The 26,689-nt window shown below is 57.7% G+C and overlaps 1 protein-coding gene across 11 annotated transcripts; it reads left to right on the plus strand.

Annotated features, from left to right (window-relative positions):
• The first annotated feature begins 4,571 nt into the window (after positions 1-4,571).
• SNED1 (sushi, nidogen and EGF like domains 1) lies at positions 4,572-26,645 on the plus strand. 11 transcript variants are annotated; one of them, XM_021547034.3, is made up of 33 exons: positions 4,680-4,997; positions 7,861-8,148; positions 8,605-8,745; positions 9,441-9,603; positions 10,515-10,640; positions 10,752-10,865; positions 11,629-11,742; positions 11,940-12,053; positions 12,163-12,279; positions 12,554-12,679; positions 12,960-13,064; positions 13,501-13,614; positions 13,750-13,866; positions 14,309-14,425; positions 14,501-14,617; positions 14,782-14,895; positions 14,976-15,149; positions 15,315-15,428; positions 16,039-16,152; positions 16,582-16,695; positions 16,776-16,889; positions 17,479-17,775; positions 19,804-19,987; positions 20,074-20,186; positions 20,684-20,962; positions 21,334-21,478; positions 21,783-21,865; positions 22,634-22,720; positions 22,911-23,027; positions 23,496-23,583; positions 24,164-24,247; positions 24,473-24,511; positions 24,890-26,645. In XM_021547034.3, the coding sequence occupies exons 1-32, from the start codon at positions 4,794-4,796 to the stop codon at positions 24,507-24,509; spliced, it is 4,335 nt and encodes a 1,444-aa protein (XP_021402709.3). In that variant the 5' UTR covers positions 4,680-4,793; the 3' UTR covers positions 24,510-24,511; positions 24,890-26,645. The 11 variants fall into 11 exon arrangements, with proteins under 11 accessions (XP_085443713.1, XP_021402709.3, XP_085443711.1 ...); XM_085587585.1 differs by having other exon boundaries at positions 4,689-4,997; positions 17,713-17,775; XM_085587580.1 differs by having other exon boundaries at positions 4,689-4,997; positions 11,632-11,742.
• The last annotated feature ends 44 nt before the right edge of the window (positions 26,646-26,689 follow it).

Raw genomic sequence — 26,689 nt, forward strand, 5'->3', positions numbered from 1 at the left:
AGCTCGGTGGAAAACTCGAGGCTGGGTTGTGGATCCCATCTGTGGATGGGGGAGGGGGGGAGCTCACCCTTATCCTTCCCAAAATCCACAGCAACAATCCTGGGGAGCAGGACAGGGCTGGCAGAGAGGGTCCCCACCAGGAAGCCCAGCAGCAGACCTTGCTGCGGGCACTATCCCTGCAGACCGGGGGCTTTGGGGGCAGATATGGGGGCCCCAAAGCCTTCTCTCAGCCTGATGGGTTTTTGGTATTTATTTGTTCTGCTCTGAGGTTGGGGTGGGCTGGGGTTGCAGTGCTGAGGTGGGAGTGGGCAATGGAGGAGTGATCTCCACCCTGCCAACAGCCCTTTCTGCCCAGCGGGGCTTCTCTGGCTCAGGGTGTCTGTGGGAAGTGATTTTGGGAGCTGCTCAGGGACCGTGTGGGGCAGCGTGGGGTTCCCAGCAGCAGCAGCCAGCCGTGCATTCCCGTGTTTTCCTGTGTATTCCCGTGTATTCCTGTGTATTCCTGTGTATTTCTGTGTACTCCCGTGTACTCCCGTGTATTCCCGTGTATTGCCGTGTATTTCTGTATACTCCTGTGTGTTCCCGTGTATTCTTGTGTATTCCTGTGTATTCCTGTGTATTCCCATGTACTCCCGTGTATTCCCGTGTATTGCCATGTATTGCCGTGTATTCCCATGTATTCCCGTGTATTCCCCTGTATTCCCATTTATTCCCATGTATTCCCGGTAGTCCTGTGTATTCCCTTGTATTCCCATTTATTCCCATGTATTCCCGGTATTCCTGTGTATTCCCGGTATTCCTGTGTATTCCCAGTATTCCCGTGTATTCCCGGTATTCCTGGTATTCCCGTGTATTCCCGTGTATTGCCATGTATTCCCGTGTATTCCCGGTGTTCCCGTGTATTCCCGTATATTCCCAGTATTCCCATGTGCTCCCATGTATTCCCGTGTACTCCCGGTACTCCCGTGTACTCCCGGTATTCCCGTGCATTCCCGTGCAGGCGGTTTGGCTCGGGCCGGTCCGTGTTTGGCTGGGTCCCGTTCCCGGGGGGGGGATTGCCGGGAGTGCGGGGAAAGGCGGATCGGGGGCGGTGGGGATGTGCTGTCAGCGCCCGGCGCTGCCCTGCATCCCTGCCGAACCCCCAGCTGCCCTGCAGAAAGGGATGGAGCAACCCAGCATCCAGCCCCCTCCCCTCTGGCCCTTCATCTGCCGTGGCCTGTTGCTCAAAGCATGGTTCTTGTAAAAATGCGTAAATATTTATACAAGAATAATTTAAAAAACATGGTCTGTCAAATAATCAAAGCGGCAGAACATCCGAGGAGCTTTCAGCTGGATTGGGAAACCCAGCGTTGCTTCCCGATGCTCTGCTGCAATGCTGGAGGTGCCCGTGGCCAGCCCCAGCCCTGTGTGATGCCACACTTGCCAATGTGGCTTCACAACAGGCTTGAAATCTTCATTAAAACTGGTGGTGGGTTGGCTTTCACTTCCATTAACCCAGCTGCCTGCTGCAGGAGCCTCAGCCAGGGGTAGGACTTCACCAGGATCTGGTTTCTGCTTCATGTCCTGGTTTTGGCACTGTTCCTGCACTGGGACTGCCTCAGGAGCTGGAGATATCCTTGGGTGAAGTGCTGTGTCCCTGTCCTCCCCTGAGATGTGTGGTGAGGCCAGGGACTGGTGTGGGGAGTGACAGGGTGGTGGCTGAGCTGACAGGGTGACTCCTGGTGCTGCTGGGTTGCTGGGGCACTCCCTGATAGCATCTCCATCCCTCCAGAGCCAGAAGCACCCTCAGCGTTTCAAAACCTGCCTCTGCAGTGGTGGGGCAAGAGCCTTGGGCTCTTTTCTGTGTCCCCAGGGAGCAGCCCTGAGCTTCCCAGGGGAGCAGCACCTGCGACCCCCCGGGTCCATGTCCTTCTGCTTGTTTTGGACTCCGCTAGGAGCAGGGAGGGAACACAACTGCAACCCAGCAATGTCCCTGCCACCACAGCCCAGATGACACGTGGCCACCAGATGCCTGGGCCGTGGGGTTCAGAAGGGTCCAGGGTGGCAGGAGGAGGTGACAGGATGGGAGAGGGGAAGAGATTCCACCCTGTTCCTGGCCCTGTGGGGTGGAGGCAGGCGTTGCTGGGGGTTTGGGGGAGTGGGAGCTGGGTGTTGCAGTAACCTCCATCCTCCTGGCTACCCTCCAGCCCCTTCCCACCACCCACATCCATGCACGTGATCTGTGTTGCTGCATTCTTTGAGCCTGGGCCAGATAACGAGTTCAAACCCTTTCCTTAAACCTCAGCTCCCCTCAAACACCCACACACCTCCCTGGTCTACCTAGCTGCCTCTCCCACCCTGGGGAGGGAGCTTCCAGGACTAATTCTCCCCCACAGGAGGTGATGCTTGTGCCACACACGTGTTTGGCATCTACAGGGAACGCTCTCTGGGCTTGGCCCAATTAGCTGGAAGGGAGGAGAGAGCCAAATCCAAACCATGTGCTGACCTGCAGTCCCCTCTGCCTGAAAGCATCCGTGCTGAATGCGCTCTGGATCATTAATAGCTCCCCAGGCCCCTTCCACATGTCCCGTCCCCCAAGCACTGACGGGTGGGGGGTGGGAAGGGTTTCGTGCTCTTTCCCAGTGCTTTCTAGAGCTGCCTTTTGTGGGAGGTAGTGGGCTCCACTGTGGGGCTGTGAGCAGTGGCCAGGAGGAACCAGGGGGTGACTCCCTGTGGATTTGGGGCAGCCCTGAAACCGTGATGCCAGGTGGAGACAGGCTTGGGGTCAGAAGAAGGATCTCTGCCTCCACCTCTCCCTCCTGGAGGTGGTTCTTCACTGGGGAGCATCTCCAGCTGAAGGTGGGATGACAGTCCAGGATACCCCTGGGACCTGCAGCATCCCCTCCACAGCCTCACCAGAACCACCCCCTGGGATGGGTGGGGCAGATCCTGGCTGAGTTTTGGTGGCCATCAAAGGGCTGGGCACCATAAAGGTGGAGGCAGAACGGGGCATCTGTGGCTGGAGATGGAGTGGGTGGTGGAGGACAGAGCTTGGCCAGATGCCGTGCAGAAAGGGCTGCTTTCCCCCACACTCCCCCCAGCATTCTCAGCACAGAGCCCAGCTTTGCACTGGCTCCAGCTCCAGGCCCAGAGGAAATGTCTGCAGCTGGGGCCCACAGCTGTTCTCCCTGCTCCATTTACTGCTTCCAATTTAACGTCCCGGGGAGCTGGGCTGGACAACATGGGGGGAATGTGGTGATGCTTTCCTGTGCAAAGCCTGCCTGGAAGAAAATCCTCCCCTCACTCTTGGGATGGCTGCCCTTCCCCTCTCTCGAGGTAAAACCTACCAGGAGAAGCCCAGGATGGCCCTGTGGGGCTGGTCCTGGAGGAGGGGCAGGTTCTGCCACAACATCCCTGTGTTCCTTGGAAGCTGAGCTTGTGGCAGGCCTGGCAGGGCATGGCAGGGCCAGGAGATGGGATTTGGGAGCACAGGGCTCATTGTGGTGGGTGTAAGATGGTAGACGGTGATGGCAACATGGTCCCACGGTCACTCCCCTAAAGCGATGGGTGTCTGGCATGGCAGAGCCACAGGCTGGCTGTGGGGGAGGTTGGCAGTGCCCCCTCTGCATCCCACCTCAGCCGGGCTGTGCAGTCTAATGCCTTCCAGAAAATCAGCGATGAATGGCCAGGGAGGGTAATTCGTATCAAACCCATAAAACCTTTATTAGCATCCTAGGGGAGAAATCCGGATGTGGCTGCTTATTTATTTTGGATTTCTCTCTCTTTTTTTTTTCTCCCTCCTTTCCCTTTAACATTTGCTTCCAAGAGATTTTTAAAGTGATAGTGTCAGCTCTCTGGGATCAGCAGTAGGGCTCAGACAGGGCTGCCTGCTGGGGGGACATGTGGTCCTGGACCACTGGTGGATGCACTGGCATTCCAGGAGTCAGGCTGCTCTTGGGATCCAGCTTTGCGACCCATCATGAGTTGATAATTATTCAGAACCATTGGTGCTTTTAGTGGGGAGTAGCCCTCACCTTTCCTGGGAGCTCAGCCTCTCCCAGTCAAACCATTTCCCGATAATAAATGTAGGGTGGGTGTGTTTGTTTTGCTTTGGGTTTTTTTTTTTTCCCTCCAGTAAAGACAAAGAAGCCCTTGAGCTTGGAGCGTAACCTAAAACACGGCATTCCTGAAAAGAATTTCCTGATAATATTTTTAGCACCTCAAAAAAAAAAAAAAAAGAAAAAAAAAGAAAAAAAAAAAAAAGCGCGGGGGGGAGGAGAAGGAGGAGGGGAAAAAAAAGCCAAAAAAACAGGGGGAAAAAGGGAAATTACTGAGGTTTTTTTTCTCCTTCACTGTTTTTTACTTTCCTCGTCCAGGCCCGTGTTTTAAGGGGCCGCGGCTGGGCACGGAGGGGGCTCTGTGCCCACGCGTGGATTTTGGGCGGCACGGGGGGACCCCCGCCGCTCGCGCTCCGCGGGGAGCCCGCCCCCGGCCCCGCCCCCCGCGCGCCGCGCGCCCATTGGCCGGCCACACCCCGCTATGCAAATGAGGCGCGGGGGCGCGGCCGGCGGTGTGAGGGCGCTCGGGGCGCGCTGGGGCTGAGGGGCCTCAGGAGCCTCAGGAGCGGGCAGCGCCGCTCCCGGCTCCCGGCTCCCGGCTCCCGGCTCCGGCTCCCGGCCCCGGCCAGGGCAGCGGCAGCCACCGCCACCGCCTCCCCGTGCCCCTCCGCGGCCGTCCCGCCCCGCCCCGCCCCGCCCCCGCCATGCTTCCGTGGCTGGTGCCCCCGTGAGAGGCGAGCGGCGTTGCCGGCGGCCATGCAGGTCCTGGCAGGCTGGGCCGTGCTGGTGGCACTGGGCGAGTGGCTGTGGGCCGCTGGGGAGGTGCCGCTGGGCGACTTCTACCCCTTCGGGCCGGCCCAGGGCGACGCCGCCACGCGGAAGCAGGACGACGGCGGCTCCGAGCTCCGGCCCCTCTCCATCCCCTTCCCCTTCTTTGGTGCGGGGCACACCGGCCTCTATGTGAGTAATTTCCACTGACTTCTGCGCGTTTCCTCCTGTTCGCTCCCTCTTATTTATTTCCTCCTATCCCGCTTTTTCCCCTCCCTCTAATTGCCTCTTTTCTGTTTATTTCTTCCTCTTCCCTTTCCCTTATTTCCTCTTTCCTGTCCTGCTTGGATGAATCCGAGTTTCCTTGGGGGCCATCAGGTGGTCCCCATCTAACGGGAGGCATCAGAGGAGTAGCGGTGTGCCGAGGATGGCGCAGTGGGCCCTGGGCCTGGGGAGCATGCAGGACCCCTGGCTCAGTGTGGGGGTCCCCAGCGAGGATCCTGGCCCCACTGCCTTGGGAATGCTCCCACCCACGCTGGGGAGCCTGGACTTAGCCCTGGCTGGAGCCGGTGTTGCATGCGTACCCACACCCTGTGGGACTGGCTTGGTGACACGCTGGGGGATCCCGCAGCAGGGAGCTGGATACATCTGGTGGGCAAGAGCCCAGAGTTGGTGTGTTACAGCCCTAGCGTGGTGGCCTTTGCTGCAGCAAAGGGGGGTTGGTGGGCTCTGGGTGTGATGTACAATAAAGACAGCTGCACTTTGGGCTGTGCACTCTGTACATCCGATTCCCTTGCCTTTCCCTGCGCACACTGGGCTGCTGGCACTACTGGTGACACACTCCCTTGCAACCCCTAAGCCACCGGGAGGGGACTGTGGCCAAAGAACTCAAATCATGCCTGGCCCATCATGTCCCCTGTAGCTGTGGCCAGAGGGGCAAGCCCAAGCGCCTGGCTGTCCATGGACTCTTTTGGGTGGTGCTGTCTTGCATCCAGAAGTGAGATTTGGGCTTCCCATGCTGGTTTCCACCTGGCACAGTGAATCCTTCAGCGTCTTGATCCCATCTCCCTGGTTTGCTCTGGGCTTAATGATGGCCCAGACCCAGTGGCAGAGGAGAGGGCTGAGCGTTGCCCTGATGCCATCCCAGAGCTGGGCTCATGTACCATTCCACTGCCTTGGCTCAGTGCAGGGGGTTCTTGGTCCTTCCTGGTCGTGTTTTTCCCCTGATCAAAGCACCAGCCCTGCCATTGGGTGGGAGGGATGCAGGCTTGGGGCTTGAGCCACCGTGGAAGGATAGGAGGGGCTGGGAGAAGCGAGGTGACATGACGGTTGTGCCATAGAGGATCCACAGTGTGGCTCTAGGTCTTGGAGGGGCTGCAGGGATCAGAGGACAGTACATCCCCTTTCCCTGAGCTAAACCCCCACGGCTCTGCAGGGCCAGCTTGCCTGCCCCCAGCACAGAAGTCCATGTGGCATCAGCCCTCCTCCCCAGGGAGCTGCTGTCCAGGGGGACTGGCACAGGGCTGAGTTCACCTGGAAACCTCTGTTCTCAAGGGCTGCCTCCAGCCACCCCCCTCCTCCTTCACAAAAACCAGCAACAACAAAAAAAAAGCCCTTCTTGGCTCTGGTTCTTTCCCATCTTGCTTTAATCAAGGGAAGAATGTTCCTCTGTGGACACAGTGGGGTTACAGAGGCTTTGGGAAAACAGAATCCTCTTTCCCTTAGTCACAGTAAGGACTGCCCTGTGTTCAAATGGAGGGGCTATGAACCCTCCTCAGGGACTGGGGACCTCCCCCAGGGACTGCACAAGGCCATCCCAGCTCAGCCCCCTGTGCCTGGGTGTGCTGGCAGCTGGGGTGAAGGGATTCTGGCTTCCACATGGCTCCTGGGGGTGCCGGCTCCCAGCACCTTCTTGGCACACGAGTGTGACACCACTGCCTGCCTGCGTGCCAGAGTTGCTCTCTCCAGTTGAGAGCCTCTTGCCTGTACCAGGACCCCTTTTGCATCCTGCCTGGAGAGCTTGGCTGCAGTCTGTGTATTCCTGCCTGTCCCACGGTTGCTTGTGGGCTGGGGAACAGAGTGGCTTGGAGCTGACTGGATTGCTGGTCATGGTGCTGTGGCAGAGTGCTGGCAGGGTCTCCTCCAGGGAATTTGGGAGCTCAGGATAAGAGCATTTCCCTTTGATCCCTGTTCAGGCAGGCAGGGGGTTTCTTTACCTTCCTCATTTCCCACTGCATCCCTACATTGGGAAGTAGCACTCCAGGCAGCAACATCCACTAGTTCCAGTTTCCTTCCTTGCTCTCAGGCTGCCTCTGCCATGCATCCATGGGCCAGGCATCCCAGAACTCTAATTGCCCCAATTAGTTAGTGCTGAGGAACAGCTTGAAGTATCTCACACTGGGGGTCTGACATCCCACACTTTAATGAGAGCAGCCTGCTGAAGCACCGGGGGCTTTGCATGGCGTGGCTGTGCTTGGTCACCTGGGGATCAAGAGCCCATTGGCACACCCGGAGTGCTGTGCATACTGATGATGGATGGATGGATGGATGGATGGATGGATGGATGGATGGATGGATGGATGGAGCAAGGGTCCTCCCACCCTGGGCCAGTGCCCACAGCCCCCCTGCCAGTAGAGTCCATCCCCATGGGCTGCCTGTGAGCCGTGAGACTGGGGAGCGAGCTCAGGCCCTCTCCCCTGCCAAGAGCAGTGCCGTGAGCTGGCCCCACGCGCCGGGCACTGTTTGTTTTATGCGCAGGCTCCTGCAGTTTTTGCAGCTGTTCCCCTTTCCCTGGCCTGGAGAACAGGGCTGGGTTTGTTCGGGCAGTGGCCCACAGCCGCGCTCCAGTGAGCAGGCGGCTGGGGCGGGGGGCTGGGGGTGTTGTGGGTGCTGAGGCACGTCTCTGCTTCTAAGGACAGGAAGGGGAAGCGCTCCAATATTTGTAGAAAGGGGAGGGGGAGAGAAAGATGAAATGGAAAGCACCTCTAAAACATGGATTCCTGCTGGCAGCAGGAGTCAACTGTGGCCACCCGTTTCTTTCCCTTCCTTTCTGCAGGTAAATAACAATGGGATCATCTCATTCCTGAAGGAGGTGTCTCAGTTCACGCCGGTGGCCTTTCCCATCTCCAAGGACCGGCGTGTGGTTGCTGCTTTCTGGGCAGATGTGGATAATCGGCGGGCAGGTGAAATATATTACCGAGAGAGCACCGAGCAGCCCATCTTGGACAGAGCGAGCAGGGACATTGCCCAGTATTTCCCTGAGTTCCCAGGGTTTTCTGCGCAGTGGGTCTTCATTGCAACCTGGTACCGAGTCACCTTCTTTGGGGGCAACTCATTTTCACCAGTGAGTAGCTGAGGCAAAGCAGCCACCCCACCTGTGTGCCTTCAGTGTGGTGCCAGACCTTCCACTTGGCACAGAGCTGTCAGCAGAGCTCAGTTGACCATGATGGCTCCGTCATCATACCTTGCTGTGACAGAGTAATGTTGGGCTAGCAATACCAAACCCTCCTCTTTGTGCCATGTGGAGGCTTTACATCATCAGCCTTCTTGGGCAATAGGGAGACACTTATTGCCTTCCAGATCCTCAATATCCATGTTTTCCCTCATTTTTCCCATTCCTCTGAGCTGTTCTAGCTCAGGATCACAATTTAGGATTAAAAATAATTAAACTCTAATGCCCTTGCTCATAGAGGAGGAACTGGTGTTCAAGGGAACACCCCTTTGCTGAATGTCATTTCTGTCACTTTATTTTAGGACTGGTTCATTGTCCCTCACTGCTTTCCTCCCCTCCCTGCTGCAGGTAAACACTTTCCAGATTGTCCTCATCACGGATGGCAAGCTTTCCTTCACCATCTTTAACTATGAGTCCATCACCTGGACCACGGGTATGCACGCCAGCAGTGGGGGGGACTTTGCTGGGCTCGGTGGCATTGCAGCACAGGTAAGTGGCAAATGCAGCCCCTGGGGTGCCTGGGTAGCACATCTGCCTTGTGAGCTCATGGCTCCTGTTTGGGTTTCTTCGAGGTGGAAAATCTCCCCCTGCTTGTTTTTTTTTTTCTTCTTCAGAGTTCTTAAATATCTGTGTGTGCTCTGGCTCCCAAAGCTGAGACCATACAGGGGGCTTTGTTATCCCAAAACCACAGATCTTTGCCTTGGCTGCTGCTTCATAGTCCCTTTTCCTTCCTAACCTCAGCCTTTAAGAGCAGCTGCCACGGCTAGCACAGCTTTTGCTTGTAGTTTTATTTCATCCCTGTGTGTGTTGTTGTGTTAAAGGGAAAAAAAACCAACACCCGCACCCGCAAAACCCCAGTACCCACTTGGATGTGTGGATTTAACGACAGTTGATCCATGCTTGGCTCTCTGCTTGCCAGCCAGCAGCAGGCAGGATGCTGCAGGTGGAGAGGAAGCAAATGGGATTTGAATTCCCAAGAAGGGCCTGAGCAGGCCAAGTGTCCACCCTGTTGTCCTGTCACGTGAACAGGATTGAATGCTAGCCTGTGGCATGTGAAAAGGGAAAGTTGGTCCGAGTGGTGCCACCAGTGGTGTCGCATGACAAGAGAGATGAGTCCAGGTGCTCCAGCTGCCTTTTCCCGTGCATTAGTGATGTCTCTTTACTCTCTGCCTTTGTCCTTCCAGGCAGGTTTTAACGCCGGTGATGGAAAGCGCTACTTCAACATCCCCGGATCCCGCACCGATGACATCGCTGACGTGGAGATGACGACAAATGTGGGTATCCCCGGGCGCTGGGTGTTCAGAATCGATGATGCCCAGGTGCAAGTGGGGGGCTGCAGCAATACAAGTAAGAGGACAGCAGTTAGGTTTACTTAACTCCCAACCCAACCCCACACTGTTCTCCAGCCCCACCTTTCCCTGCCTCAACCCCCACCTCCGCGGGGTGGAAGAGATGTCTGGAAGGGCTTTGGGGAGGGAGGGGAGGCAGCTATGCGGGGACTGTCTTCAGCACCAGCTGCAGTTGCCCTGGGGCTGGGAACGGCTGGGAGAGCAAATGGGAAGGGGAGGAAGAGTTCTTAGTTTAAAGAAGCCTGCGGGGAGTGATGAGGGAGGCTGGGGAGGAGGTGATGCACACAGTTGGGCCCCTGCCAGCCCAATGTCAGGCAGGGCATGAGGGGCCAGCACCCCTGGGGGATGCATAGGTCCATCAGTCCTCAAACGTTGGACTGAGCCGAATGGAGGGCTGATGAATGCCAGCCTGCCATGTGGGGTTAGGTTGCCAGGGCCTGGTCCATGCTCCCAACTCTAGGGGTCCTGGCACATCCCCCACAGAGCTGTTGGTCTCCGGTTCCTCATCCCCACTTCCCCCTGGCCGTGTTTTCCCACTCGTGATCTGTGTGTCTTGCGTTATCGGTGGATTTTCTGTACATGGGCTCTCCCGTCCCCTTTCCCTCTGCCCTGAATAAGTGAGGGCATGTTCATGTCCTCTCAGGCAGTGGAGCAGACCGCCCCATAGCCAGGCTGCAGACCTGTGCAGCCTCTCCCCCTTGCACAGGAGGAGTAAAACTGCCCCATCCCAGGGGAGCCCACAAGGAGCAGCCCCTGCCCCACCATCAGGCAGGCAGCCCCACGGGCTCCCCAAGCACCACAGGGAGCTGGGCGGGTGCAGGGGAAGACCCAGGCACTGGTGTGGCTGGAAGGTGGCAGGTGAGCCCTGCCAGGGTGGGGGCTGACAGGGATCACTGCCTGTTCCCACAGCCTCTGTCTGCCTGACACTGCGGCCCTGCCTGAATGGGGGGAAGTGTATTGAGGACTGCATCACAGGGAACCCCTCTTACACCTGCTCCTGCCTGGCCGGTTTTACTGGGAAGAGGTGCCATGTTGGTGAGCACTTTGCTGCAGGGAGCAGGTCTAGCTCTTGGTGTCACTGCTGCCTGCTGGCAGTGTGTCTGTCCTCGCCCTGAGCTCCTGTCCCCACCCGGGGCTCTGTTTCAGATGTGGATGAGTGCCTCTCCCACCCATGTCAGAATGGAGCCACCTGCCTCAACGGTGCCGGCAGGTTCACCTGCAGGTGCCCGCCAGGCTTCAGAGGCAACTACTGCGAAATTGGTGAGCAGTGCAGAACTTGAAAAGCAGAGACCCCAGGCTTGGGGGGGCACTTCTGCTCTTGGGAGGGCTCTCCAGACCAGGGCTCCTGCAGTAGCTGCTGGGCTCTAGCAGTTTGTGACAGCCAACTTGGATTTCAGCTTGCTTCAGGCAAAAGAAACTTTTCTCTGGCCACGAGCCTTTCCTTCTGCTGACTCCTCTGAGGGCTTCGCTCAGCACTGCTGCCAGCACTCTTCCACCACCACTCCCTTAGCCAGAAAAGCTGGCAGCCAGTACTCAAACAAGCCTTGCAGGCCCTGCTTTTGCAGGTGATGCTTTAGTCCTAAGTTCTTCAAAGTCAGGGGAGACCCTCCCAGTCCCTGGCAGGGGCCGTGGTTGCAGGTTTCCCCCACTGCTGGCCTCTGCCTGCCAGTGGAAGTGCCGCCAAAGCATTTGGCTCCCAGCAAGCTGCCGCACCAGTGGAAAAGGCAAGAAGGGAGTTGACTTGTGGGGGCGGAAGGAAAGGAGGGAGAAATGCCCAGCAGAGCATACTGACTTCCAGGAGGTGTGGGGGGATGAATGAGCTGAGCTGCCTAAGGACAGGTTTTGGGAACAGTCATGGCTGGGCACATGACCATTGTCCCCTCCCTGACAGAAGGTGCATGGGTGCCTCCAGTCCATGCTCTGCCTAGGCCTGGTATCACCATGTGTAGAGGGTGCCATGTGCTGGTCCTGTGCCTAGGCTGACACCCCTGTCCCTCTGGTTTATTTTTATGCTCTTCTGCAGCAGAATCACCGTGTGAGAACAGGGTGTGCCAGAACGGTGGGAGTTGCCAGGTGGTTAACAGGACAGCAGCATGCTTGTGCCAATCAGGGTACACAGGGGAGGACTGCCAAACAGGTGGGTGACAGAAACAGGTATGGGATGGAGATGGTGACATTTCATACCTTGGCAAGCTTCCTTCCCAGTCAGCTTCATTCCTGGATGTAATTTTTGGAGGGGAAAACCTGAGCATCATCCAGGCTGGGAGGGAAGCACCAGGTGAGCTGGGTGTGCCCACACATGACCTGACAACCTTTCCTGGCTTCCCTTTGCAGAGGTGAATGAATGTGAGTCCAGCCCATGCCTGAATGGCGGGCACTGCATTGACCTGGTCGATAACTACACCTGTGTGTGCCTGGAGCCCTTTGTGGGACAGCGCTGCGAGACAGGTGCTTGTGCCCCAGCGTCACCCACAGCAGGAACTGTGTGCCCTATATTCTGCTGGCCATCGTGGCCCAGGCTCTCCTCCTGCTCACTTCCTTGCTTTCCCCTTACCAGATTCATCTTCCTGCGAGGACCGGAGTTGCCAGAATCGGCAGACGTGCAACTACATCCGCCCTGGCCGCTATATCTGCACCTGCTCCCCGGGTTATTATGGCAACAACTGCCAGTACGGTGCGTGAGGTTGTGCCTCGACCAGCCTGGCATGGGAACTGCACTCAGGGGCACTGGGCAGGAATGGACAAATGGCTGCAAAGGGGCTATGTTAGTCATAGGCACTGTTGAAACTGGTGGTTGGCATGTGCAGAGCAGCCATGGTGCTGCCAGTAGGGAACACCTTTGTGTGGAGCTGCTTGACCGTGCTGGAACCTCCGGCAGGATCCCTGGGACAGAGGGTATTCCAGCCCCAAACTGGACCTCTCCAGCTCAGGCTCCCCATTCCCCACAGGTGGGCCCCGCATGCCCGGCGCCTGCCTCTCCCAGCCGTGCCAGAACGCAGGCAGCTGTCTGGAGACCGAGCAGGGCTATGTCTGCGAGTGCCAGGAGGGCTACACTGGACAGGACTGTCGAGACCGTGAGTACAGCCAAGGGGACTTGATAGTGGGGTGCAGCATGTCAAGGGGAGCTTTCATGCTCATAAGAGGGAGAAGCAGCAGCCCCAGAGAACCTGTTCAGGGTTCTGGGATTGAGCAGAAGGTCTGTCCTCCTGGAGGAGGCTGTGCCTGTGTGTCTGAGGGCCTCAGGGCTGCTGCCCACCTGAACTTCCCCTGTGAGTGGCATCTGGCAAGGCCGTTTGTCTGTCCCAGCCCACAAGCAGGAGAGGTCCTGGGAAGCTCCTGTTTCCTCTCTTGCAGAGCTCTCTGAGGGCTGTGAGTGTCGTAATGGGGGCAGTTGTCTGGAGGGGAACGTCACCGTCTGCCAGTGCCTTCCAGGGTTTTTTGGTCTCCTCTGTGAATTTGGTAAGTGAAAGCTTCTTGCCTAGTGTTTTCATTCCCTCAAAGGTGCTTGAGTCAGGCAGCCTGTGGGTCAGCAAGGGGGCATTGCCCATGCCTGGGCCTAGCACAGTGCCAGAGGGACACACTGAATTTGAACCTGGAAATATTGTCACCTGGTGAGATGGCAATGCTTCCACCTCCATTGCTCCCACTTTGAGCAGTGCCTCTCCCAGCCTTTGCCTCAGCCCAGCTCCCATGGGTGCGGAGGGAGTCAAGGCCTTTGTGCACTTCCTTGCTGAAGCTCACTGAGCATCCAGGCTGGGCATTGCCATTTGCACTGTCTGTGCCAGAGGATCTGTCCTGTCTCATTGGACCCTGCAAAGTTAGGAGACTCCTGTTTCCATCTGGGTGTCCTCCTGCCACTGACTGAAAGAGGCTGACACTGGCCATGTGTTTGCAGAAGTCACCACGACACCCTGCAACATGAACACACAGTGCCCGGACGGTGGGTACTGCATGGAGTATGGCGGGAGCTACCTCTGTGTCTGCCACACCACCTACGGCACCAACCACAGTAAGACCCCATGGGGATGCAGGCACAGCCCCGGGGTGGGGGTGAGCAGGGGGTGCCCTCACCTCACCTCAGGGGAAGCTGCCCTTGTACCCCTGGCCATATATCCTCGGTGATGCCCTGTGTTTGGCTCTGCAGCGATGCCATCCCCCTGCGACTCAGAGCCCTGCTTGAATGGGGGGTCCTGCAACGTTCATGATGACTCGTACATCTGCGAGTGTCCTCAAGGCTTCCTTGGCATGCACTGCGAGAAAGGTACCTCCACAGTGCTCCCTGTGCCCCAGCACCTGGCAGAGGTTGGAAGAAGGGCTTGGACCTTCTTGGGAGATGAACAGTTCCTTGCAGAGCTGGAAGTTGGTGCAGGTTTTCCCATCCCATCCTACAGGGAAGAGGGAGGGATTGAAGGACTCCCTTCATGACACCCAACAATCGTAGCAGCAGATCCAATTGTTTTCTGTACAACACCATCAGTGTTGATGTTTTTTATTTACATCCACAACTTCCACCCTTGGGAGCAGCCAGCTGTCTCCCAGCATCATGCAGCTGTTGGCTCCCAAGGCCCCAGTACACGTCTGCACGGGTGTAGTTTTTGTGCTTGCTGGACCAGGATGCAGTCAGGCTTCCCGCAGCGAGGGGTGCTGGGGTGCTGCTGGGAGGCAGCGGCTCTGGGTGACCCCGCTCTGGGCTCTCTCTGCAGCCAAGCCTCGGCTCTGCAGCACGGGGCCCTGCCGCAACGGGGGCACCTGCAGGGAGGCGGATGGCGAGTACCACTGCACCTGCCCCTACCGCTTCACCGGCAAGCACTGCGAGATCGGTACAGCCCCCGGCCCCCGCAGGGAGGAGAGGTGGCAGCTGCCCCACCAGGCTCACGCCTGCCTTCTGTCCCCAGGTAAGCCAGACCCCTGTGCCTCGGGGCCCTGCCAGAATGGAGGCACCTGTTTCCACTACATCGGCAAGTACAAGTGTGACTGTCCCCCAGGCTACACTGGCCGGCACTGCGAGACTGGTAGGTTTGAGGAGGGTGTGCCACTACCTGGGGGGATGATGGACCTGACTGTTGGGAGCTTGCTGCTTGCTTTGAGTCCCCTTTCCTGCAACTCTTCCTTGTGCCCTGCTGGAAGGGGAAGGGGGCCGGCTCTGGTTTCATTCCTTGCTCTGCTTTTCTTCCAGTGCTCTCCCCTTGCTTTCTTAGCCCCTGTGAGAATGGGGCTACCTGCGAGGACCTTGGCGGGGGCTATGCTTGCACCTGTTCCGTGGGCTATGTAGGGAAGCACTGCCAGTTTGGTAAGGGCCTTGCACTTCCCCTGCTGACTGGGGACTTGGGGCTCTTCTGTGGGCCCCATTCATCCCCTGTCTCTCCACAGAGGTCGACTGTGGCATCCCCAGTGAGGTGAAGCATGCCCAGGCTTCTTTCAACTCCACCAAGGTGGGCTCACTGGCTGAATACCAGTGTGAGCTAGGCTACATCCTCAGCCAGCACAACCATCCCCGTGTCTGCCGTGTGCCAGGTGTCTGGAGCGATCCCCCCGAATGTGATGGTGAGGAATTCTGGGGAGTGGGCAAGCCCTGGGACACCATCCCCGTGGCCCGTGGTCACAACCATGGTTTGGTGACCCTAGGACATGTACTCCAGTTGTCTGCTGCCTCCTCCCCTGGAATCCCTGTCTTGTACTTATGTCTCTCCCTTGCTCAAATGCCTTTAGAGATTGATGAGTGCCAGTCGCAGCCCTGCCTGAATGGTGGCCAGTGCAAGGATCGTGTCTCTTCCTTCCTGTGCTTGTGTGAGCCAGGTTACACTGGCTACCACTGCGAGCTGGGTAAGAGACCACGCCAGGCATGCTCCAGGACTGTCACAGTCCTTTCCTCACCCTCCCACCCTTGGGAAAGCCCCGGTGGATTGCTAACTCCATTGCAAGGAGCTAGGTTGCCAGGAGTTGTGTGTGCTTGATCAGCCTGAGGTAAGGGCTTCTCTCCCAGGACTCACAGCCAAGTGTAGGATTTTCCACCAGGGAGATGCTACTCCTGTTTGGGGACAATGGGCAGCATGGAAGGTGGTGAGACTGGCAGGTGGCTCCAGCCCAGTTCCCTGGGATCTGGCAGAGGACAGTGGTAGGAGAAGGTGGGCTGTTGGAAGTTAGATGAGGGAACATGACACAGGCACCCTGTGGGATGGATCTCTTGGCACAGCCCCACACTGCCAGTTGTTCCCAGGTGTCCCTGAAGGAATATCCCATACCATGTTCTTCAGGGGCAGGCCTGAGGCAGTGGGCATCCAGGAGCAGGGATGTTCCTGGCCACTGGGCTTGGGGAAGCAGATGACATGGGAAGGGTCCAAGCCCTGTGGGAGGAGTGCTGCCTCTCCAAGCTTCTGTCCGTAGCCACCAGCCATCTGTGCTGAACTGGTGCTTTTCTTCCACTGGACCCCAGATGTTGACGAGTGCCAGTCGGAGCCCTGCAAGAACAGCGGGACCTGCCAAGACCTCCCTGGGTCCTTTGCTTGCTACTGTCCCGAGGGCTTCCTGGGGACCCAGTGTGAGACAGGTAGGGCCTCTCTCTTTATGGGTCAGTGGGAGGCTGGACTGTGGCCATCAGGACACTGCTAGGGCTGGCACCATGCCAGGTGGCTGGTTACTGTCTTGGACACCTTGACCCCAAGCCGTCACCTAGCTGCTCACTGTTGCACCTCCTTACCTGTAGTTTTGGAGCAGAGCTGAAACCGCTCTGCTGGGGAGGGAGCAAGGAATGAAGTGTCCACCAGTGACAGACTCTCTTTGCAAGGTGTCCACCCCTTCCTGGGGATGTGGGCACCAAGGTGGACAGTGCAGGTTTCAGTGTCCAGCCCAGCTGTGCCAAACTCTGGGCTGTGCTTCTGCCCATCTGCCCCCTCAGGGGTCTGTTGCTCTTGCTTGTTCATGGCAGCTGGGAGCTGGCTGCTGGCATTGTTCACTGTCGGCCTTCTCCCCGCTCCAGAAGTGGATGCCTGTGAGTCAGACCCTTGCCGAAATGGAGGGGAGTGTGAGAGCTACGGGGGCTCCTACCTCTGCGTGTGCCCAGAGGGATTCTTCGGCTACCACTGTGAGACAGGTGAGGCAGGCAGGGCAGCGCAGGGTAGCCCCAGGGTCAGCGGCATTGCTGACACTGCCAAACTGGCACCTCTCCCACAGCCAGTGACCCGTGCTTCTCCAGCCCCTGTGGGAGCAGAGGCTACTGCCTGCCCAGCAATGGCACCCACAGCTGCACCTGCAAAGTCAGCTACACAGGCAAGAACTGCGAAAAAGGTAAAGGCCCTCAGCAGCGGCACCAGGACGTGATGTGGGGCTTGACGCCAGCCTGGCAGTGCCCACCGCCCACGAGGGGCTCCACACCATCCGGGACCAGCAGCACTCCTTGAGGCAGGCAGGGCTGGGGGCTCACCTTGCGTAGGGCTGCCCATGCCCCTCCAATGCCATGGGTGGGTGCTGGCATGCTGAGTCGCTGCCGCAGGTGCTGAGCTTGGCAGGCACCAGGACATGGGGGACAGATTTCCCCCGCAGCAACGGCAATCCCTCGGATGCCCTCAGGAGGGGAGGCAGAGGCATCCGAGGGAAGCCTCTTGGCACTGGCCTCCCCCAAACCCCTCACCCCATCCCGCAGTGGCAAGTTCTTGGCCACCAGTGATACCAGGGAATGCTCCTGGCGCCCTGGCTCCTCCTGTGCCCACTGAGCCAGGAGTGACTTACACCCAGAGAGCCCCTGCCAGATGTGCCGAGTGAGACAAGCGAGGACCTTGTCCTCTTATCGCCGCTGTTCTGCCGCTTGCTGACAGGGTCTGTTCTCTAAAGATTCATGGCATTACCTCTCCCCTTTGCTTTTGCACACACCCTGAAGAATTGCTGCCACCAACCTCATTAAAGGTGGAAAGGGTGGAGGACACTGGTGTGTTGATTTCTTGGCACCCACCTGAGGACGCAGCTGCCAGGCAACTCATTGACGGCTACGCCGTGACGTACGTATCCCTCGACGGCTCTTACCGCAGGACAGATTTTGTGGACCGAAGTCGTTCTGCCCACCAATTGCGGGCACTAACCTCCGGCAGAGCCTACAATATTTCTGTCTTTTCAGTCAAACGCAACGTGAACAACAAGAATGATATCAGCAGGCCCGTCATGCTCACCACGCGCACTAGTGAGTAGCGTCCCCAGGGGGATCACGGTCGTGAGCGTGTGCGGCCCCTGCAGGTGCCAGGGTTTGTACTGCCACCTCCAGCCTGCCACCAGCTCCAGCATGGTATCAAACCTGGCAGGTTTGCTGGTACAGATCCTAAAATCCAGCTGGGGGCCTCTGGAAAATGCTTGGCACAGAGAATCGCTGTTTTCTATGCTGTGAGTAAAAGGCCTGACACCCTGTGGCTCACCCTGTCCAGGGGTTGTAAGGCAGCTTGCAGTGGGGATTGCTCCTGAACCCTGTTCACTGGGGCCAGGCTGTTCTGCTCCTTGTTACTGTGCCCAGGAGAGTATGAGGAGCCGCCATGCCAGGGAGGCAGTGGGGCTTCTGCAATCCTGTGGACCAGTCATCCTGCCATACTGCTGGGCTTGGAGTGGGAGCATGGCAGCAAGGGCAGGGGCTGTCAGGGACCTCTGCTGCACAGGTGGAGGAAGGGGCACAGTGATGCCTCTGGGGCACGGACAGGCAGAGAAAATTTGATCCCACTTCTTAGGGCAGGCATGTGTGGAAATCAAATGCAAACAGGATGGAGAGAATTAGGAAAGCAGATGGCCTCTGAGGAGAGGAGTATGGTGGTGGTAAAGCCCCATCTCCCACAGCAGGTTGAGACCAAGTGAAGCCCAGGGGAAGAGATGGCAGCATAATGCTGGGCACAGCATCTCTTGTGGCCTCAAGCCATGGCTGGATGCTGGGGTCAGGATGGCCACTTGACCCCATGGACTTAGCAGCTGCTAGTGGGGTTCCTCAGGGCTCGGTTTGGGGCTGGTCCTGTTTAATGTATTTACTGATGGTCTGGACCTAGGGATTTTGTGTAGCCTCAGTAAATTTGTATACAACACCAAGTTGGATGGAAGTGTTGATCTCAAGTTTGAGGGTAGGAAGGCTCTGCAGAGAGACCTTGGCACACTCAAAGGGCTGAGGACAACACCATGATGTTCAATAAGGCCAAGTGTTGAGTCCTGTACTTGGGTCACAGCAGCCTCCTGCAGCTCCAGGCTGGGGGAGGAGTGGCTCAAGAGCTCTCAAGAGAAGGGGACTTGGGGGTGCTGGTTGACAGCAGGCTGAACGCGAGCCAACAGTGTGCCCAAATGGCTAAGGCCAATGGCATCTTAACCTGTATCGAGAGCAGCGTGCCCAGCAGCACTAGAGAAGTGATCATCCCTCTGCACTTGGCATTGTCGAGGCTGCAGTGCATTCAGTTCTGGGCCCCTCACTTTAAAAAGGACATTGAGGCACTGGAGCATGTCCAGAGAAGGGCAACAAGGCTTGTCAAGGGTCTAGAAAAACATACCTTATGAGGTATGAAAGAGCTAGATTTGTTTAGCCTTGTGAAGAGGAGGCTCAGGGGGACCTCATCACTCTCCAAAACTCCCCTACAGAAGTTTGTAATGTGGTGGAGGTTGTTTTCTTCTGTCATGCCTGCAGAGAGAGAACAAGAACAAATGGCCTAAAGCCAAGACAGGGGATCCACATTAGATAGTAGTTAAGAATTTTTCACTCTTTGGATGGTCAAACATTGGGATAGGATGTCCAGGGAGGTGGTAGAGTCACCATCCCTGGAGCTGTTCAGGAAGCATCTGGATCTGGTGCTGGGTGATGTGGTTTAAGGTTTATTGCGGTTTATAGTGGCAGTGCTGGGAGGATGGTTGGACTGGATGATCTCCTAGGTCTCTTCCAGCCTTGAGGATTCTATGCTTAGGGCTGGGCCTGGACACTACAGCCCCTTTGGCATTGTGGTAGGGGGCTGGGGCAGAGGGGACAGCCTCGGGGTGCTTTGAGTAGCAGCAGGCCCTGGGGGTGGGCAGACAGATGTGCCTCCCTCGTGCTGGAGACTGAGAGGAGAGCATGAGTTCAGTGGGAGAGGTGGCACTGAGCTGTTCCACTGGGGAAGGTGATCCAGAGGTGCCAGCAGCACCCTCCTTGGGGGTGCGTGGGGAAGGGATGGGGTGACCCACGATGACCGCAGTCCTCTCTGCTTGCTCCGGCCAGGACCGCGTCCGGTGGAAGGCTTTGAGATCACGAATGTGACTGCCAGCGCCATCACGGTGCAATGGGCTCTCCACCGCCTCCAGCACTCCACTGTCAGTAGGGTGAGGGTCTCCATCCGCCAGATGGGGGACCTGGGAGGCCGCACCGTGGAGCTGAACAGCAGCGTGGCCAAGTACACCTTCCTGTGAGTGGGGTGCTGCTGGGTGCCAGGGCTCTGCTCCCTCAGGTCGCCTCACTTACCCCTTCCCACCCTATCTTTTTCCTCCACAGGGACCTGCAGCCAGGAGAGAGATACATCATCCATGTCACAACTCTGAGTGGCATGGGAGTGGAAGACCACCCCTCAGAGAGCCTGGCCACAGCCCCTTTTCATGTGTGGACAAGTGAGTGAGGTTGCCTTTGCCATGCCGGCTTGGCAGGAAAGCTGTGGGGAGGGAGAGGTGTAGGAGCTGCCAGACTGTCTGGCCAGCACAGCACGTAGGAGGTGTGCAGGCAGGGCTGGGGAGGCCAGGAAAGACATTGGCATGTCCTCCCCTGCCAAATGTTCAGTCTCTGGGACCAGCATGAACCCAGCCCCATGTATGAGCGCTGTTCATCCCGTTGTCTGGCAATCAGAAGGCAAGGGCTGACCTGGGTGTCAGCATGCAGTGAGGCTCTGTCTGTCTTGGCAAGGACCTAGTGCTGAGCATCCCCTTAAACTTTGCCATTTCATGCCCTCAAACCAGCCATTCCATGGCTGGAACAGGCTTGGGGCTCGTTGGGGCAGTGCCAGCCAAGCTGGGCCCTGGCACACTTGTAAGGTGATGTGAGCGAGTAGGGTGGCGACCATTCAGGGACGCCAGCACTGACCACTTTCCTCCCCATTCCCTGCCTGCCACAGGGCCTCTCCCCCCACAAAACCTCACCGCCTCCCACGTCACCGCCACCTCTGTGTCCATGGCATGGGAGCAGCCGCCCGTTGGCACCATGGAGGGGTACATCATCAATGTCACCACCGCTCAGAGCGTCAAGAGCCGCTACGTGCCCAACGGGAAGCTCGTGTCCTACACGGTGCGGGACCTGCTGCCCGGGCAGCGTTACCACCTGTCCTTGACAGCTGTGCAGAACACGGAGCAAGGCCAGGTGCACAGTGAACCCATCCACCTCTACGTCAGCACCTGTGAGTGCTCCCGGGGCTCTGCTGGGTTGCTGCAGCACAAGGGAGGAAATGGGATGACAGGGAAGTGGGGTAGGGGGTGGAAACCAGGTGGCCAACAGTGACAAGCCTTTGCTGCCCCAGCACTGGGTGTCTGCAGCAGGCTGTGGAGACAAGGACACAGGTCCACTGGAATGGGAGATGGAGGTTGTAGGGTTAGCAAATGGCAGACGCGGAGCTCCAGCTTTGCAATGGGCACCTACATCCTCGGTGTGTGGAGAGTGTCCATGTGCCACCTGGCAGCCTGAGGATGATGGGATGGGATGATGGGACCGGCTGGGAGGTTGGTTGCTGGCTGACACTGCCTCCATTAAGCCTCATCCTTTGGTCTGCAGTGCAGAGGGATGGGGCCCCAGAGAGACGGTGGAGCCAAGCTGGGCACCCCCGGGTTCTGCGAAACCGGCTGCCCCCAGCCTTCCTGCCGGAGCTCCGCCTGCTGGCAGATCACGACACAGCTGAGGAGCCCTCACCAGCCCCCAGGTAGGCACTGCCTCTGCACTCCTGGCTCTTCCACTCTGACCAAGCACTAGGTTGAGCCAGTCCCTTTTCCCAGCTTCCATGCCCAGGAGTGTGCAGGGTCAAGCCATGCTCCTGCTGGGATGCAGCCTCTTACCCATCCACTGGGGTTCTCAGCCAGGCCCCTTACCCTGACAGCAGTTCCCCCATGGGGCTTGCACAGAGCCTGATGCCACCAGTGAATGCTTTATACAGCTGCCATGAGCCCCAGCACACAGAGCCTGGGGCACCTGCAGTGCCCTGTACTATTATGGCTCTCCTGTCCCAGGTTCACGGAGCTGATGGATGGCAGAGGGAGGATCAGTGCCAGGTTTGGCACTGCGCTGGGAAAATCCATTACTGTGAAGACACGTAAGTGCTCTCATGCCTTTGTGTCCTGCTCCTGTCATCCAATACCATTTCCTGCACCTCCCTGCAAGTTGAGGTGGCAGCCAGGCAGGCTGCTGTAGGGCTGGAGGAGATAGAGAGGAGGGTGGACCCCTCTCACTGGCCCTGGGCAGGCAAACATCTGCTCTGTTTGTTAGACACCTGCCTGAGGAGAGGAGTGACTGGCTGGGGGAGCCCAGAGAACAACCCTTGCTGATGAGAGGCAGGCTGCCCTTCTTCCCTGCCAGCAGCAGCAGGGGCCTGAGCAGTAGCTCCATAGCCCTCCCGTGCAGCTCCTGCCTGCCCAGCAACCTCAGCCCCCATGGTTAAGGGCAGCCTCACACCCAAGGCAGGTGCCTGGGTGAGAAACCTCTCACTAGTCCAGATGTAGCCCCCCTTTTCCATCCCCAGAAGAGTGGAGACCAACCCAAGTGCCAAACCAAGATACCCTAGAGCACCTGCAAACCCCACACCATGGGGTGGGGAAGGGGCCTGGCACACCTGAGTGCAGCCCTTGGCCTCACTGCACATCCTGGTTCTGCCCCTGTCTCCCCAGGACTCTGTGTCCCAGCCCCTTACAGGAGTAGTGAGAGTGTCACCCGAATTCTAGGGATGCCAGCTGGGAAGGGCTAAAGCACTGCCTCAGGCCTGACCAGTGCCCCAAAGCTGCAGGCAGGCTGGATCCCTTTGGAGGGGCTGCCTTTGGGTCTGGCTCTGGCCTGAAAGGTGACATTTAATCCTCTCATTGTCCAGAGCCAGAGGCTCCAGTGAAGCTGGAGAACACAGAGGTGTCCAGCTGGGACAGTCTGGCACTGCAGCTGCGTGAGGCAAAGAGCAAGAGTAAGTCCCAGGGGAGACCCACAGCAGCAGGAACCCAGCCCTGGCCCCAGAGGCAACCTGCTCAGCACCAGCCTGCCCTCCTTGGAGGCATGGCAGGCACCTGCTCTTCCTGGGAGCACCCTGGCAATGCCAGGGGCTTGGCAGGGCTGAGCTGTGGCCCTGGGCTCTGATGGTCGAGCGTGTTTTGCAGGAGAGGGGCAGAACTGCTCCAAGAATCCCTGCAGGAATGGAGGCACCTGTACCCGAGATGATGAGTCCTACCACTGCGCCTGCCGCCCGGGCTTCAAAGGCCGGGTCTGCCAGCTGGGTGAGTGCCAGGCTGTGCCCAAGGGCCAAGCTCCATCCTGCAGTGCCAGGCTGGTGGCTGTCCCTATCACAGGATGTCCCCTAGGATGTAGGTCACCCAGCACACCCTGCCAGCAGCCAGGGGCTCCCACGGTGCCCAGGTTTTGCTAGAGATCTGTGTCATGCTGGCAGCTGAGAGAAGGGCTGGGCTCTGCTTTTAGTTTGAGGAGATGAGTGCAGGTCTGGTCTCTGCTCCTGGCTGATCTCTCTGCCTCTGCCTGGCAAGCCAGGCCCCTGCCTTACCCAGAGACTTATATAGGCAGTGTGAGTCTGGGGGCTCTGCTTCTGCTGGTGGGTCAGCTGTGTTGAGGCCAGCCCTCCAGCATGGCCAGGAAGCCAGAGGGGTCTCACAGACCCTTGCCACAAGGCACAGGCAGGCAGGACCAGGGATGGGCTCAGTGATAGCTCCCCTCTCCTATTCCCCAAGCAGCCTGCAAGAAGGTGCCACACTGGTGCACGCGGCTGTACTCGGAAACCAGGTCATTGCCAGTGTGGGAAGGAGGCACCTGCCACTATCTGTGAGTACTGCCTGCAGGTTATGCTCCCCCCTTCCCCTTGTGCTCTGAGCTGGGGATGTCTCCCTGCAGCTCGGCTTTGGGGAAGGGAGAGCGAGCACAAGGCCGTCTCCAACCCCAGCTGGCAGTTGCCCCCTCCCCAGTGCAGGCTGAGCAGCCTGGCAGCCCCTGTGGCCACCCCCAGCTGTGCATCAGGGCAGGGTGTTGCTGAAGTGACAGCCCCATACTGCTGTTACCCACCCACATGGCAGCAAGGTTGGATTTGGTGTGTGTGACCCCCAGACAGAAGCAGATCCCATCCAGCTCCTGGCTGCCTCTCCATCTGTGAGCAGAGGGCTGGGGGAGCCCTGATGCAGTGCCAGGGCATGGGGGGCTCTGCTCTGCCCCAGCCTCCCTGTGGTGGAGGCACGAAGGCCTGGCTGGGATCGGTCCTCCAGCACAGCAGGCTGAGCCTCATTCCTGCCAAGGCTGGCTACTGCAGCCTGCAAGGAAATAGAGGAAATACCCAGACTTCCCCTTCACTCTCCTTAAAGCACATCTGTTCCTTTTGTTCCCTACACTCACACCTCCCCTGTGTGTGCAGGTCCAGGAGAATCTACAAGGTACACCAGGATATCTGCTACAAGGAGAGCTGTGAGAGCACCATTTCCAGGAGGACAAGCAGCAGGTACAGCCCGCAGCAGCACACTGGATGTGCCAGCCTTCCTGTGATCCTGGACAGGAGCATGTGGCTGCCTGGTGTGCCCCAGCACGCATGGGGACACCCAGGCTGGGGGTGGATGGGTAAGGGGTGCAGACATGACCCAGGCTTGGATGCCAGTGCTGTGAGCTTGCCTGTGAGCAATGGCCAAAGGGCATGGAGCTGACAGTGCTGTCTTCTCTTCTCTTCCAGAAAGCCAAGCAACAGTCACACACTGAAGAAGCCATAGAAGTAAGTACCTGCTCCAGCTCTCCTCAGATGCAGGCAGGGGCATTTCTCATGCAGGGAGTCAGGGAGATCGGTGCAGGCTGGGGCACAACCCTAGCTCATGCCACCATGTCGAGGGGGTGTGAGGGCTTATGGCTGAAGGCTCCTGGTTGTGGCTGGCATAGAGAAGCAGGAGGCAATGCTCTGCTTCCCCCTGGCTCTGCAGCTCCACCTGAACAAGAGATTCCTGCATAAAAAGGGCCAGGCAAAAAGGCTGGAGTCCTGGAGGCAGCAGGTCCCCTTCTCTCAGCACAAGACTGGTGCACAGGGTGGGAAGAGGCCAGCTGCAGGGCATTTGGCAAACTCTGCACACCGGCTCATTTTACTCCTGCTCCTCCACAGGGTTTAAAGCAGTAGAAGCTTCATCTTTCCACATCTAAGGGCTTTTTGAACACCAGGAAGATCTGATCTGCTCACTGGGTTGAACACAGCAGGGGAGCCTTCCTGCCTGGTGTCAACCTCTCCCTCTCCTCCAGCCCATTAGGGACACGCAGCTGGATCAGCACACTGAGTAGTGTTCCCTTTCCCCCTGCTGGCCCAGCACTGCCTTTGCTGGCCCCCTCTCTCCCTGAGGAGCTGAGCACCAGTGCCCCTTGAGGGGGCCAGCCCTGCTCAGCACCCCCAGCCACTCTGCACAAGCGACGGGCTCCCTGCTTCACTCAGGGATCAGCCCAGCTCCTTGCCAACAGCATCTGCTTTCATAATCCAAGGTTATAAATTACCTATAACCCTCAAATAAAACAGTTTAATGCAGACCAAAACGCTTTAGCCATCACCTGAAATCTGGCCCCCCAAAACACGCTCTGAGGAGCAGCCTCTGTAGATTAGTTAGAAACGGTGAGCAGCTCCGAGTGGTGAGGTGAGCACAGGCAGTAGAGGAGCATTCCTGTTTCCTCTGCTCTAGCAGGGGAAACTGAGGCAGCTTCTACTGCCTGCCTTTTTTTCTTTGCTTTGTAAACAAGCCCTGGTTTTAACCAAATATCCAGCTCAGAAGCCAACAGAGTACCTAAAAAGCATTTAAAATGTGATCTGTAGGGTGAAGTCTGTCAGATGAGGCATGTCAGTACCACCACACTTACAGTTGCCTCCACACCAGTGCAGGGCACAGCAGAGGCTTGGTGAGGAAGCCAGCCCCACATGCCAGCCCCTTGCACTGCACTTCCCTGTGGCACCAGTGCTGCAGGGTTATGTGGAGGAGAGGACCAGCACCCAGCACTGCAGCAGGGCAGGCAAGGAAAGAAAAAGTGTAGCTTAGAAACGTTCCTAGTTTTTGTGAGTTTGTATGACAACACTAGTTAAACATAGATTTGTGTATTAACGTACACGGTGTATATTATAAATTAACACATACCAGAGATATATCGCAGTTATGGTATAGAGCGTCACGGCCCCAGCAGAGTGGGATTATTCTGGTGGGGAGGGCCTCCCCTCCTGCCAAGCAGGGCTCTGTTGCTCAGCCACATGTCTCAAGCAGCAGCTTGGAAGATGCTCTCAGAGCAGGACGGGCCCAGGAGTTTCAGTGCTCCTGCCACCACCCTCTTCTTCCCCAGAGCAGTGTTAACAGTGCTCAGCCTGGGGGCAGGGGCAATGTGAAGCCACGACCAGCTGGCCCGTGTGCTGCTCCCCTCCTGCACCACCTCTAGCTTTGCTCCCACAGGTCAGACATGCCTTGTTCTCCTCCAAGGCTGCCTGGTCCTGCCCCAGCTGCCTGGCAAGCACAGCAGCCCTGCCTTCCCAGGGCAGGAGAAGCAGCCAGCCCTCCCTACCAGGAAGAGCAGGGTAAGGGGAAACCCAGACAGGAGAGTTTGGAGCTGTGGTCTCAAAGTATTTGCACCCCTGCTCTGTCAGCCACGAGATCAGCACTGCCGTGGGCTGTGGAGGTGGATGTGGCCCTGCCACGGGACAGTTCTGTATCCACAGGATTTGTCCCCACAGCACCAGGAAGCTTGATCCCACTGCCAGCCAGCAGAGCAGCCCACAGCCTCCTGTCCCTACAGCTGGCTCAGTATGTAATGCAGCTGGAAAGTTTTAACCTAGTCTTGGAAATAAATTAGGGATTTTTGTTTGATTTTTTTTTAATAAAAACACTTTATGGAAACTGTTTTGTTTTGTTTTTAAGTAGTTGGTCAAGGAAGAGAAATG

Source organism: Lonchura striata, chromosome 9 (genome assembly GCF_050655825.1).
Source record: "Lonchura striata isolate lonStrDom1 chromosome 9, ASM5065582v1, whole genome shotgun sequence".
NCBI lineage: Eukaryota > Metazoa > Chordata > Aves > Passeriformes > Estrildidae > Lonchura > Lonchura striata.

Coding starts and splice junctions, on each gene's coding strand:
- SNED1 (XM_021547034.3), top strand. CDS start 4,794: ATGCAGGTCCTGGCAGGCTGGGCCGTGCTGGTGGCACTGGGCGAGTGG. Junction 11,743..11,939: donor AGGGGAGGACTGCCAAACAG/GTGGGTGACAGA, acceptor TTCCCTTTGCAG/AGGTGAATGAATGTGAGTCC. Junction 19,988..20,073: donor GTGGCCAAGTACACCTTCCT/GTGAGTGGGGTG, acceptor TTTCCTCCACAG/GGACCTGCAGCCAGGAGAGA.